Here is a 14,724-nt window from a genome sequence, read left to right as displayed (position 1 = left end):
TATTGGTCGATTAGTCAAGAAACATTGTTTTATAGCTTAATTAATATCTTGACCTTGAGAGGGAGCTATACAACATAAATTGTTTATTATTTACAATTTCATAACTTTAGAGTCGATTTCGACCGCGACAACGATCAGTGAATATTGTAGGATCGCATATGCTTCCAATATGTTCATTTGAACCAAATTCATGACCCCAAACCAAAACTTTGTATTACCTTTAATATAAATGTAATTTAATATAAATTTCAAATATATGCCATGCATATTGCATCCAACTATCAATTACCGTTCGAGCCAGTAACTACAATCTATGTGTCATCAATAAACTTAACAATAAAAACGATGCCCGTAATAATTATACTCAAAATGGTAATCGATAATAATAATAATAATAATTATAATAATAATAACAATAATACAATAATACAAATGACAATAAAAATGATTTATGTATTTATTATCATTTTAAGATTTACTATGAAATAATCATTGATATTAAATAATTCAGCTTCATATTTTGTAAAATGGAATCTGATATTACCTCTTTAACCACCATATATACCGTGGCTTACATATATATTACCTCATCTATTGTATGTTTATCATATGTGTATGTTTATCACTGTCATGTAATTTTTCATTTATATATCTGTATCGCAATACTCTGTAACCAGTGGAAAACAAATTTCCTGAAAAGGACAATAAACTATTATACTTATACTTATACTTATACTTATTTGCATTTGACTGTTTTACCTTTAACCACTATTAGCATCCCAGGTAAAAATGAACAGCAAATGATGTGATTTTTAAAAATTTATCTCTCCTCTCTGTCTAACTTGACTAAATTAAACAAAGTCAGAGCATGTCTTTGTAGAAAGATAAAATGTAATTCCTCACCTCCAGTCTTCTTTTTCGGTCTGTCCCCTTCCCCATCACTCTCGCTATCTGATCCCTCCTCCTTCAAGGTCAGCTCCTCTCCAGTGGAGATGGACATCTGGAGGAACTCCTGCAGGAGACGGACAGCGGTCTTGACCAGGCGATGCAGGAGGTCAAGGATGACGTAGTCCGTGGCATGGAGGAACTTGGCCAGACGAAGGAGGATGGCTCGCCACTGCGCTATCTGGGTGTAGGTAGGGCCAATACCTGCAAAGAAGAGGGGACAGAAGTGTAGTTTGACAGATTGGAAAGGTAAGCTTCTGATAAGAATGGTGGCTCTCTTCTCTTTTTTGATTGATTGATGTCACATAAGTCCTATATGTGAAGTTTAAATGTTAGCAGTGTCCTAGTATTCAAATTATGCAATGAAACCCATTTACTTTCTAGATTTCACTGTCAGACACTATTGAGGGACTGATTGACTTCCTTTTTTCTTCGGTAATAACATACATGAAATGAGCTGTAAAGGGAACATGAGCATTTGTTTACATCAATGGCCCACTTCTTGTAATGGCCAAAATTAAACTGATTGAATCTTTGCGCAGCACAAAACTTAAGACAATTTAGTACAAGGGTCCGAAAATCAAACTATATACTAAATTGATTGCAATCACTAAAGTCAATTTGACAACTGTTATTTTCCCACAAAAAGACATTTTCAAGCCCTTTCGTTTTGAGGAAAGTTCTAAATTTGTATTATCTTTCAAATGCCGGTGACTTTTAACCTTTTAATTTTTTTGGCCTGCTAATTGGACATAGTACCTTTAAGTCTTAAAATTATCAGTTTACATTCCTTGCCCTATCAGTACAGATATATATGTTTTACTTTCTTAGAAGCAGATGACAGAACACTTGAAACAAAATGCCGGCAACAAGTTTTAGAATTCCAAACCATACAACTGCATAAAACATGGCCATAAAGTCTAAATCCTATCCAACAGTGTGAATAAAAACAGGCAATATGTGGAAATTGTAATGATGAATTATTAATTTATTAATTCAAAAGGTAAAAAGACCCAGAAATACATGAGGATTTATATTGTACGATGTACATTCAGCACAGCTTGGGAATTTCTCTCAAATGATGCATTTTATCCAGTAATTCACACCACATACTGTTGTATTATGACAGTTTAATCATGTATCGTAAATGGAACTACATGATACGCTTGCACCCATATCATTGTAATGCTACGGTCACAAAGGTTCGTACAAACGATAATTTCGTACGAATCTCCGTTTTTCCATTGTCTGAAAATCGTTTGTACGGCGTTCGTAATGGCATTTGTGACCGAGGCTTTACTCTGCCTATTGGTCCGCGCCAATAAACCTCTACCTGAGGGAGACGTGAGTCTATTTATCGTCTCAAGATTCCACTTATTATTGTGTCCATAATCTACAGTGTATTATGTATTTGACATTGGGCCATGCCCCATAACACAACCTGGTGGCAGCGGTGGGATCTGGGGCCTGTTTCATAAAGCCTTTTTTCAATGACAAATGATAAATATCAGTGACAAGTCTGCTGATAACCAATTAGAAGCAAGGATTTCAGTAGCTTATAACAACTACTGTCATTTGTCACTGATGACAAGTTTTGTGAAACACCCCCCTGGGGCCTGTTTCATAAAACTTGTTATCTATAACAACTGCTAAATTTCTATGACAAATTTGCTCTCAGCCAATCAGATGCCATGATTTCAGTAGCTTATAACAGTAGCTTGTAACTTGTTATTGATAACAAGTTTTATGAAACAGGGCCCTGGCATTGACTTACTCTTATCATCTTTCTTGGATTTTTCAACCTTGTCTCTCTTGAGCTGAACCTTCTTGGTGAGAGGTCCCTGGCCAGGAAGGAATTTATGATTGATGCCTTCCATCTCAGCCACTTTCTGAAAATCACAAAGTAAGCAATTGTGGTTGGTAATTATGCCACTTTCTTCAGGTCATGAAGAAATGAATAGCTTTTAATTCTATTATGGATAATAATATATATCTGTAAAGCGCTTTGAGAAGGCCTGCAGTCCTGAAAAGGGCTATATAAGAACGCACCATTATTATTGTTATTATTTACAACATTAATCTGATGATGACAATGCCCAAGATTTTTAAGGCTTCGAAGGGTCATTAGAAAATATATTTTATACCAAACTTAAGTCATATCCAATGGTATACTTAAAAACACTTCTGTCTTACTGTTTAATACGCTATCATAATTATGGACCATTGTAATAATCAATTTCCCGGTAATAATATAGTTAATATAGTAAGGCTCTATTTAGGAACATTACATATTTTATAAACAGTATCAAGAAAAAGGCCAGCTGGATATCTACAAAATTCCATCTACACGCATATGGAGAGTCGTCTTGAATTTCTACTTTATTGGTCACATAACCAATGCTAGAATTTGATGTTATTGTACATTTAATGATCTCAACTTGCAAAGCGTACTTTCATTATTTTTGCTGCATTGTTTTCAAACTTCTACCAAATTGTCTCCCATTTCTAATTTGTCTCCTCAAAATAGTATCAAGGTTATTATTATTATTATTTATTCGGCATTTCAGAAGACAAAAGTACATACAACAGACGAAATTAATAACAAAACAATAGACTGATCATGATACAAAACAGGTGAAGAGATTTTGACAGAGCAGACAGGGTTGCCATATGCCATTAAAATGAAATGAGAACATTCTTCGTACCACACAGCACTCCCAGGCCAGCTTGACAAACTTCTCCCTCATCCTTGAGAGCTGGAGGTGGGCCGCATCGCACCGGTTAGCCTGGTTCTTACAGAACTCTCCCAGGGTCAGGGTCTTGTGGTTGTCCAGGGCCACCAGGCAGATAGCCTTCTCCCCCGTGCCCTGGCCGGTCATGCTGCTGCAGGCCGCCTCGCACTGGGCACGCACGTAGAGGAGGCAGCGCTGGAGGATCTCGTTGACGGTGAAGAGCTGCTTCTTCATGATGGTTCTACGGATTAAGAATCAAGATGAAAAAGATATTGTTAAAGGAGAATGAAACAGCATGTAGTCTTCATAGAGAGGTGTTATGGTCTAGTGGATAAGTCACCAGATTGCATATCACAAGGTACGGGTTCAATTCCTGCCGCCGCACTAATGTCCTTTGGCAAGACGTTAATCTAAATTTGCAACTTTTCACCCATGTATAAATGGGTCCTTGTTATGCTTGAGCGCTAGTTACTTTGGCAGCTCGGCTACAACCAGAGTAATATGTAAATGCCATGAGCGTCATAGCCTGGCGGATACCGACACCATATAAATATTCATATTATTTTATTTTTAATTACATATTTGGGGTTTCATACTGGTTTAATTTTCAATTGTTTATTTCCTTTTAGGGGTAACATTCATGAGTAAGGATAGACTGTCATTTAGCATCTCTCCTACAATTTCAGGGGGTGTTTCACAAAGATCCTTAGTCGAAACATAACTGTAAGTTGAACTTAACAATTATGGAAAGCCGTAAGCATCTTTGAAAATATTTTGTAAAAGTTATTCGAAAAAGCATAAAATGTTGATTCAAATCATTCATATTTTCTCAGGAGATTTCATGTTCTTGATGTGGAATTCATGAAGAGTCTAAAATATTTTGAAGTTTTGCTTTTGAATATATTTTATATTAAGGCTACAAATGGTTCTCCATAATGTTTAAGTCCAACTTAGAGTTAAGTTCGACTTGGGATCTTTGTGAAACACCCCCTGTACAACCATTTTTAAATGAATTTCAATTTGTTTGTCTTTTCCATTGATGAAGTAATGACAATGCTGCACAAAGAGGTATGTATGTTTATGAACACATGTCAAGGTACAAACAAATGTATATGCTGCAACTTACTTTGCTTGTGCATTCTTAGCTGCCCGGACATTTATCTTCCACACGTTGAACGCTTTCCAGATCCTGGACAAAACAAAAATAAAGATGCAGGGAAATGATAAGTCACTCTCATCTTATAAATGCATTATAAAAAACATAATCACCAAGGCCCATCCTTATTAATCTAGTTGTGAACTAGCTACATCCACGTTACTATTTAGTCATCTCTTAACTAGGAGGAGGCGAGTTGGCTCAGTCGGTAAAGCGTCCGCCTGTAAAACCAAAGATCCCGGGTTCGACTCCCACCCAGGCGGATGACTGAAGCCTGCGTTGTGTGTTAACGTGCCCCTTCCCTTGTTCATAGACGCAGGTTATGTTAAGTGGAAAACACACCGTCCCTCGGATAGGACGTTAAATGGAGGCCCCGTGTAGAGAAGAGTCACTACCTTTGCACGTTAAGAACCCACTGCACTATTCGTATAAGAGTAAGGGGAAACCCCGGTGCAGTGGTCCACATGCACACACCCCCTGTATAGTACGATAATACTCTGTAAAGAGGTCTGTACTCAAAAAGGAAGAAGAAGAAGAGATATATGTTTTATGAACATAGGCCCATTTCCTTTGGTTCTAATTCCAATATAGGTATCATGTCATTCATAAGGCCTGTAAAGTTGGAATAAAAATTGGTTCAATGCAAATTCATACATTTCTCTAGAATACTAAGGCACTATAATAATATATACACATATAGTTTTGTTACCCCAGTTTATAGAAAAGATACTACAAGAACAAAAATGTAATGAGCACTTACCTAAATTTGACAAAGACAGACTGGGTGTGAATGGCCGCGAACAGTCTCCTCTCATACTGCCATTGCATTGTGGGCGTGATTTCATCATACTCATATTCTCCTTCTTCAATATGCTAAAATATAAATAGGAAAAAAATATAAAGAAGAACCAAAATTAAAAGAATATAAAAGACATTTTGACAACAAAATTAAAATTAACTTTAATGGAAGTCATCCATATCTTTCTCATTATATTGAATGTAATATGTTTCTCATTTATTACATACTGATCTAATGGCACTCAATTCTTACACTGAAAATCATCATACCGAAACATGAAACAATGTATATACAGATCTGGGCCCTGTTTCATAAAACTAGTTATCAATAACAATTGCCACAGATCTATGACCAATTTGCTCACAGCCAATCAATTGCAAGGATTTTAGTAGCTATTATAACAATAGACCAGTTCACGGTTCGCACATGACTGCAATGACCCTGAATATCCACAGATCTTCAAAATATGAAGAGGTCTCACTTTGTACATTTTGAAATAATCACTCCTACAGTGATGGAGGTGCTACATAAATAGCCTTTGTTTCCCCTTTTCAAAGAATACTTCCACCTGTGTATCATGGAGTGCATGAATGAATAATGATTACATAACTTTCATGAGCATGTATCCAGTATTTTGTTTCTGCGTATTTCACAATTTGTATTGCAACAACCTTTATCTGCTCATGCTCAGACTGCAACCGTGAACTGGCTTATTATTGTAACTTGTTATTGATAGCAAGTTTCATGAAACAGCGCCCAGATCCATGTTTAAGCCCGAGTGTGCGCAGCAAGGATGATTGTTGCTTTTTACTGATTATATTGAACATATATTCATTCTTAGAATGTACATTCTTTCTCAATGCATCACTCACCAATGTCACAAATGTAGCACTGGCTGTGAAGTGAAGTTTGGATGTCCTGGCCTCGTTAGGTGATACAACCTGGAGGTCATAGGGGTTATAGCGCCCTCTTGGGTCATGGCGATTCCTGGGTAATGCGTACACAAACTGTGACTTGTTCTGTGGAACCTCCTGTACAATAAAAACAAGACAAGTTAAATAGAATTCTAGCATATTTATTTAATATTTGACAATAATTTGATAATACATAGTATATAAATTATTGGCATATTAAAGTAGCAACTAGGGAGCAAAGATTTATATTTTTTAATTGTCCATAACGTGATTGTTTTTCAAATTTAATGTCAAATTATTCATTAAGTGAGAAGAAGCTAATATGTTTTGGTCAAAATATAGAAATATATGCATTTAAAAATGTTCAATATGTTCCATTTTTAACATGAACATCATTGTATATTTAAAGATATCAATTTTGAACAATAAATATTATTTTCTATTGTTCATTAGATTCTCCTCTTCTTCTTCTTTTTTAAAGTTCTAATACACTGTAATACCATAAGAAAAATCAATTACAAAATGACACTTAAAACTATTAGGGTCTGAAATTAAAATCACTTTCAACCAACAGAATAGAAAGCCAAACAACTAAACTCTACATGTAACTATTAATCTACATTTGACAGGTACTACCACAGTAGCTCTACTTTAACACACAGTATGGAATTGAAATGAAGAAACATGTAAAAATCAGAGGTAATTAGCCCTTTATTTAGAAACAATAAGTATTAGAGGCTATGAACAGTATTGGCCAGTTTTAGCAATTGCAAATGTAGGGGATGAATGTTCATTTTCTAAAAACACAGATAACTATAAATTTTAAGAGATTCGAAAGTCTCTTTATAATAACCAATGTAAGATAAATAAATCTTTGCCCCCATGCCATAGTGGGAATTTTGCTATTTATCAGTGAAATTCCAAGAAATTTGATAAAGTGATGTTTGGGGCTTGCCAATACTGTGCACAGGCTCTAGAATGAGATTCAGATTGTTAAAAATATAGAGAGAAACCTCCTTCTACACAGAAATACCGATCACATCACCCTCTATCGAGATTATGGACAATTCATTAATCACTATATTTGTTACTTGGTCAGTTCTTCATTGAAACACCCAAGTTTCTATCATAAGAACCAGGTTTGAAAAGAAATGAAGTTCAGATGAGGAAGTTGAAGAGAAGATTTTTTTTAAGGAATGAACGTCAAACGAAAGAAAGCAGAGCATACTACACTTTACGTAAAAGAGACAGACTTTCAAATCACAAGGTTCCTCCAACAAAAGTCATCTAATTATCTAAATAATGTTAACGCTCTATCTAAATATTTGTAAGGTTTTTAATTGGACAATATCCTTCAAAATCAACTGATTCATTTTTATACAATCAAGTTTCAAATTTCTTGAATTTTCTCGTTCGTAACTGGAAAGGCTTATAACTAAATGTACATCTCTATAAGTAGAGAAATTGAATTGTTGAAACAACTATATGTCACAACTTCACAACTTGACTCATAAATACTAAAACACACATGTAGTTAATGTATATGACAGGAGTACTGTACTACAATCAAGGTTCTGATTCAATCATTGGGAAATGAGTCTTCCACACTGATCTATCCAAAACTACATACACCTCACAAAGAATAAAAAAGGATGTTTCACACTAAACAACATTTTAGGGAGTCAAGAAGATAGTATCAGAATACCAAAGAATGTTGCAAACCACGCTAAAATCCACCATTCAGTTTTCTTTAATAGCCCAATTTTTACTTGGTAAAGAAATCATTTTGTCACCCCCCCCCCCCCCACCAATGTATTTATTACTGTCATTTTTCTGCAAATCCAAACCATCTGTGGATCGGGAGCTAGCGGATGGGGAGGGGGGGGGGGTGGTGACGAGAAATACTATATTATACTATACTATATTATATTATGGGACATTTTAATTTATGACGCATGTTAAATGTAGGAAATAGGAAATTGAGGGGCATATGCACACTATAAACAGTTATCCATATTTATGTACATAGTTTTCTATTGTTAAATGTTATATTGTATTTTCTATCATTTGTATTTTCACTGTCAAAAAAGCCATTGGAAGCAAAATTTCTATGTAATGTTTGCATGCATGGACCAATAAAATAATCTTGAATCTTGAATCTTGAAATGGCTGCAAAAAACATGGCCCAGGGCCCTGTTCCATAAAAACTTGTTATCAAGAACAAGTTACAATAACTATTTGAAGCTACTGAATTAATGGCATGTGATCTAGCATGTGTTATTGATATCAAGTTAAATGAAACAGGGTCCTGATTTAAAGAAGTTCAATTGCGGTACGCAATTAGGTTTCTTTATTGGCTTGCAACATTCTTTTGCTTTATTAAATGATACAGAATAGGAATACATGTACCAAGTTCAACAGGATAGGAAGGGGATTGCGTCATAGTACTTTATATACTGTACCTCTAAATACTCTCGCACACCATCCTGAGTCTGGATTATGCAATAGCGTATTTCAAATACATGATATCATAGCAAGATCAGTTCAATTACATGGTCAAACAACATCAGTAAATTTATAATTTGCTCATGATATAATACAATACTCCCAAAAGATGATTTTCAGCTTGGAAGTACTACAACTGTTTATTCAATAGTTTGATTATTTTAATTTCAAACCAGTACATGACTTTACATTATAGCATTCATAAGGTATGACATACATGTACATGTAGAATGTAACCAACATCTTTTTTTACCATTTGAAATAATATATTTCATATGAAGAGATATCATTTATTTGCTTTATTTTATTCCATGTATTTTTTGTAGTTTTATGGAACGAAGCTAGGAGCACAGTACAAAGAGTTAAAACACGTGAATATTTATCTCAATGGATTAGAATGCGGTGAAACATTCAAATGTGTTTAACATAATGCAGGGTTTGCAATGTATCAATCAGGTAAATTATTATTTGAAAATTTGCAAAGCTTTAAACTTAATTGCTCTCTCTCTCTCTCTCTCTCTTTTTTGTCTTTTTCTTTCTCTTTCTCTCCCTCTCTCTTTCTCCATCTCTCTCTCTCCCTTTCCTCTCTCTTTTTACGTTCAAAAGTAACTTGTTGTCAAGGATTAGGTTTTCTGTAACTTAACATTTTTAGAATAGCATAAACACTAAATGCTTGGATATGATGATGAAAATTAATGTACAGTCAAACCTGTATATAGCGACCGCCCAAGGGCAACACAAAAAGTGGTCTTTGTAGACAGGTTCCTTTAGTACATGTTTCAATGAGAAAACATTTTCAAGGGAAACAACAAATTGTGGTCTTCGTAGACAGGTGGTCACTAAAGCAGGTTTGACTGTACACCGGTAAGTTCAACTTGTAAGAAATGAGTTACCTTCACAGGTTCCTGAAGCTTCATCTCGAGAGTTGGAATGACGTCTTTGATCCCCGGTCCATGGCGAGGGAGGTCTATCACTAGACCTAGACCACGTCGCATCTTCCTGATGTGATAGCTCAAGCTGTCCACAGCTGGGGCTGTGAGAAACAAAAACATAAAAAAAAGATTGTTATCATTGATTTGCAAGAAACTAGTCAATGACAAAATTAGGCAAAATTAGGCAAAATGAGCTCAGTTGGATGATTCACACCTACATACATGTATGTCAAGATCAATTTGTTCATAGCTTTGTGTTTGGTATGGATTAAAGTAAAAAATAGGGAAAACCTCAGATAAGAGAAATCTATTGTGTAAAGCATGTTGATGGTAATTACCACATATGTAGATGGGACCCTCTGTAAAGACCACATATACATACTTCTTTCCAACAAACAGCATTTCTCAATGGAACCTGTATGTAGAGACCTAATTATTTTTTTCCTTTCATGCAAAAGTTTGACTAAACATGAAATATTTGGGAGAACAACATACGGTCATTTAAAAACGTCAATAAAAATGAGTGAAATCATTAACAAGAATTCTCCTCTTTCGTTGACCTCTACTAGAAGGTAATAATCTTCCTTTGGGGAACATTTCCTTTGTTATCAAAAATAAGATCTATAAGATCACGTTTCGTGCGCTGCTGCAACACTTCGTCAGGTGATAAATTCTAATGTAAGCAAGAATGTTTTATACTCTACGGGCGGATCCAATGGTCAATTACCTGTATTGTCATACAGATTGGTCTGTAGGTACGTTAGCACAGCACTGGCATCAGCTTGTGATCCTGTAGGAGAGGGGTTCCTGGGGGTGCGGTCCTCGCTCTGTACCGACCCCTCTGAGGGGTCAGGGGTGAACTTCTTCTTGGCGAGCTGCATGAGGGGTGAGAGAGGGGCTATCGATTCCATCCCTGCTGCTGTATCAAGCTGTCTGCTTTCCGAGGGTCTAGGTGCACTCCCTTGTTGATCTCTGACCTCTGCAGGATCATGTAGAGGGGACTCCATGAATGGGCCGATGCTCTCTTGACTTGCCACAGGGGGTGCAGAGGGCTTTTCTGCAGTCTTGGCTGGCGGTTCTGGCTTGCCTTGATCCACTGATTGATCCCTAAGAAAAAAAACACAATTCAATTGATATTTGCCACTTATGATTCAATGCCAACCACTCTATAGTGCCGAAACAGTATCTTGTCCTATATGAAATAAAATTATACTCTGTGAAGAACCACACATACATCATGTTTAGAAAATTGGCAGTAATCAAGCTAAGAAGTTCTTTAGAAAAACATTTAAGTATCTACTATTCATGAAAATGCTCTGCTGTCTAAAATTTAAAGGACTGACCTTAATACTCAATTTCATTCTAATATATGTTAAATGTGTTTAATCAAGGACCCTATTCAACTATAATATCTAAACTTAGGCTGGTTTTAATTTAAGTCATTTTAATATGAAACAAATAGACTGAGGCAAGTGCGGTCTGAATTACTCATTTGTTCATATTATCATTACTATACTCCCACAGAGCTTAAACCAGTCGAGTTACGATAGAGACATTTGGGTCAAATAGTTTACCTCTCATGATCAAGTTGATTTACAAAGCACAGAACTTACTTGGGACTGTCCGGTACCTTCTGCACATCTTCCTCACTCTCTTTCTTCTTGGCCACCATCTGACGTCTGACCTTGATTCTTGTCTGATCCCTCTTGAAGAATGTGGTCCTGATGGTGTTACCGGGACCAGGTACTCTGCTACCCGATGGAGGCCTCGGGATGGGAGGAAGGGGTGCTCCCTGTAAAAATGAAAATATAGAAATATTCAGTAACCTTCATCAGAGCATTGTCTCTTCAATCAATTAACAAAATAACCTAAACACACACAAATTTACACAAATATACTTCATTTAGTATATTTTAAATTTAAAAAGCCAATTCTGTCTGTTGTAAACAGTAAATTCCAGTAAGAGAAAATCCTAGAATATTATTTCATACAGAACATGTCTTTAAAGTTACTGCTGTTATCAGTGAAATCTAATTTAGATGAATATGAAGATAATTTTTCATCTTTTTTAAAGATGCAATCCAGTGCTTTTTTTTTATAATAATAATAATATTTAATAATAATAATTACAGTGCTTATATAGCGCCTAACACTTACTTTGTCAGAAGTCTCTAAGCGCTCTACAATAATGCAGCATAATTACCCTGGCTTTAGCAGTGCAGCTGTTACCCGCGCTGCGTTTCAAGGAATAAATTCCAACCAGGTACCCATTTACTTCACCTGGGTGGAGTGTGGCAAATGTAGATCAATGTCTTGCCAAAGGACATTAGTGCAGCTTTTTTCTTTTCTTTACATTTTACTGCCTTGATTGCTGTTTAATTCTATACATTTCCTTTCTCCATTCCATATGGGCACAGAATATGTAAAACAGAAACACACCTGTTTATTTTTCATGGAATCAGTATTGCCATTCTGCTGGCCATTCTGTTGGCCCTGTCTCGCAGCCTGGAACACCTGAGCATCCTGAGGCCTATCATACAGTCTCGCTTTCAGGTCCAGACTCTTCTTCCTGGCCCTCGAGGTGGGCTCAAAGAACTCTGGCTCTGTCTCAAAGTGCACCGTCTTCTGCTTGGTGGAGGGTTTGTGGAAGGGCGTGATAGGGGTGACAGGCTTCTGGGGAGAGGCTAGGTTGTGCTCCTGAAGGAGCAGAGTGTAATCATCCAAAGAGCCGGTCTGCAGGGCTGCAGGAGCGCTCTTGGAGCTCCTGGCGTTGGTCTCCGACACAATGATGAGCTCTCCCTGAGACTGCTCAGGGGTTATCTCGCGGGAATCCTGGCCCTTCGCGGGAGATTGAGAGTCATCGCTCACATCATCGTAGGAGGAGGCATAATTTAGTGATGCCATCGTGCTCCAACTGCTAGTATTTTCTTTTCATTTCGGCAAAAAGCATAAGATTCCTGCAAAAAATAAAGTGATTAAAAGTACATATAAGTATCAAGCTTTCAAGTTAAAATTTAAAGTATTAAAATTTTCATTTGAATTAACAACATGTACATTTCTTCAAAAGTCTGTAGGTATTTTGTTAATGTAGATCAAGTTAGAGTCTGTACACATATCACAGCCAATAATAAAGACTGCACAATAAGCAAGGTAACATAATATGATATGCTACGGTACTCGGGGCTCAGTTAGCAGCATGGCAGACTTTTTAACAAACAAATGTGCGATACTACTGACAAGTGCCTTAGCATTTATTACCTTGCATTTCATGCAGTTATCCCAGAGAGAGAACATCTTTTGCAATTGGGTGGGAAATTATGACAATATTGACAAAAGATCAGTAAATTTTGCAGTCGTTTGCGTCCGTTCCCAAAAAATATTAACTTACCGACAAGAGTCTGGAAATCTTTATTTTGAGAGCAGGTGTCATCAAAATTAATGTGAGTAAAAAGTGGTACCAACTGATTCTATGATATGCCTTGCAATTATGCAATTACCTTATATCTGATGGATCACATTTTCAGATAAATCAGCTGTAAACCCCCCTGCATGAAGTAAGGTCTCATTGTTTCTATGACTTTTTTGTGAGTTGCAGCGCGCACGATGATCCGACATCAAATTTTGAGATCGCGATATCTCTTGAATCCTTTGAAAATTAATTTTCTTGTTGCACCTATTTGTAGTCGAAAACCTTGCAGTCCATTCGGTAATAATTGAAATAAATAAAATTGTGTAGAATGTGAGATATCATGGATCGAATTATCACATTTCCTAATAATATTTTCAAAACTCTCCTCTCCACACAAACTTTGTCTTTGGTCACCCCATGATACATGCTTGCATGAGATCAAGAAAAGGGAGAATAATTCATTCTTTCCATCGGCACTGCCGTTGAAGGTACCATGGAGTTACAATTTTAACAAATTAAGTTGACCGTCTGCGTCTGCAAACTGCCACAGAAGTTCAAGCCCGCGCATCCGACAAACACCGTACGGTACCTCAGCGACTGTGCGCCCGAACTTACGGGCGGGGAAACGTTCGCCTTTCCGCTAATTTCATCTTTACATTCACTCTTCTTTTTCTATCTCCTACATTTCAACTATCTAAGTAAAACATTTCTTATTTCACACATATTCACTCTGATGCACAACTGGTATCTACTGCAATGCATTTTTTAAAACTCAAACGAACAAACGCTTACCTTTTTTCGCAAGATCGTTCGGTGCTTTTCTTTACTCGCAACGGTCCCTGGAATTTTCGGTTGTTTGGACCGCCATCTTGAGTTAGCTTGACAACACTAGCCTTAATGTAGTCGTCTTTAATTGATTAGTGGCTGTATATACTGATTAAATTGTTATATACGGTTTTTATATTTAAATCTTAAGTTATTTCATGCTTTTTAAATTATATTTCTAATATATTTATTGAATATCAATACGTAATTTGGGCAATATGATTCGTTGAAATCCCTGTAATCATATGGTATTACTTGATCAAGACTAATACCGGGAAAAGAAATTTTCAATATATTTTGAGGGCTTGAAATATTATTTCACAGTGACAGAGCAACTTTTCATTGCTGTTCGAAAGATCCATGTGCCTTCTAGAATATAAAATAATCTGCTGTTTGAAAATTCGATCATATAGGAGTAAAAATAAACAAAAATATCTGATTTTTTTGTTCTTGATATAACTAGATAAATGCATAAAAACTAATTAACTAATTAACTTAACAAGCTGT

General features: G+C 36.1%; 1 protein-coding gene across 1 annotated transcript in view; it reads right to left on the bottom strand.

The window, feature by feature from the left end:
- The window catches only part of LOC764952 (dynein heavy chain 6, axonemal), a 78,635-nt gene extending 64,285 nt beyond the window's left edge, over positions 1-14,350 (bottom strand). The window contains exons 1-11 of the mRNA XM_030998550.1: positions 14,185-14,350; positions 12,423-12,940; positions 11,597-11,775; positions 10,711-11,090; positions 9,945-10,084; positions 6,505-6,663; positions 5,594-5,706; positions 4,804-4,866; positions 3,651-3,918; positions 2,720-2,834; positions 904-1,149 (exon numbers count right to left, since the gene is read on the bottom strand). Of these exons, the coding sequence (XP_030854410.1) occupies positions 904-1,149; positions 2,720-2,834; positions 3,651-3,918; positions 4,804-4,866; positions 5,594-5,706; positions 6,505-6,663; positions 9,945-10,084; positions 10,711-11,090; positions 11,597-11,775; positions 12,423-12,887 (2,128 nt within the window). The 5' untranslated portion in view covers positions 12,888-12,940; positions 14,185-14,350. The remainder of the gene's footprint in view (positions 1-903; positions 1,150-2,719; positions 2,835-3,650; positions 3,919-4,803; positions 4,867-5,593; positions 5,707-6,504; positions 6,664-9,944; positions 10,085-10,710; positions 11,091-11,596; positions 11,776-12,422; positions 12,941-14,184) is intronic.
- Positions 14,351-14,724: the final 374 nt, after the last annotated feature.

The sequence above is a fragment of the Strongylocentrotus purpuratus genome, unplaced genomic scaffold (genome assembly GCF_000002235.5).
Source record: "Strongylocentrotus purpuratus isolate Spur 01 unplaced genomic scaffold, Spur_5.0 spur5_scaffold_5, whole genome shotgun sequence".
NCBI classification, from domain to species: Eukaryota; Metazoa; Echinodermata; class Echinoidea; order Camarodonta; family Strongylocentrotidae; genus Strongylocentrotus; species Strongylocentrotus purpuratus.
This window is presented reverse-complemented; position numbering and strand designations above follow the sequence as displayed.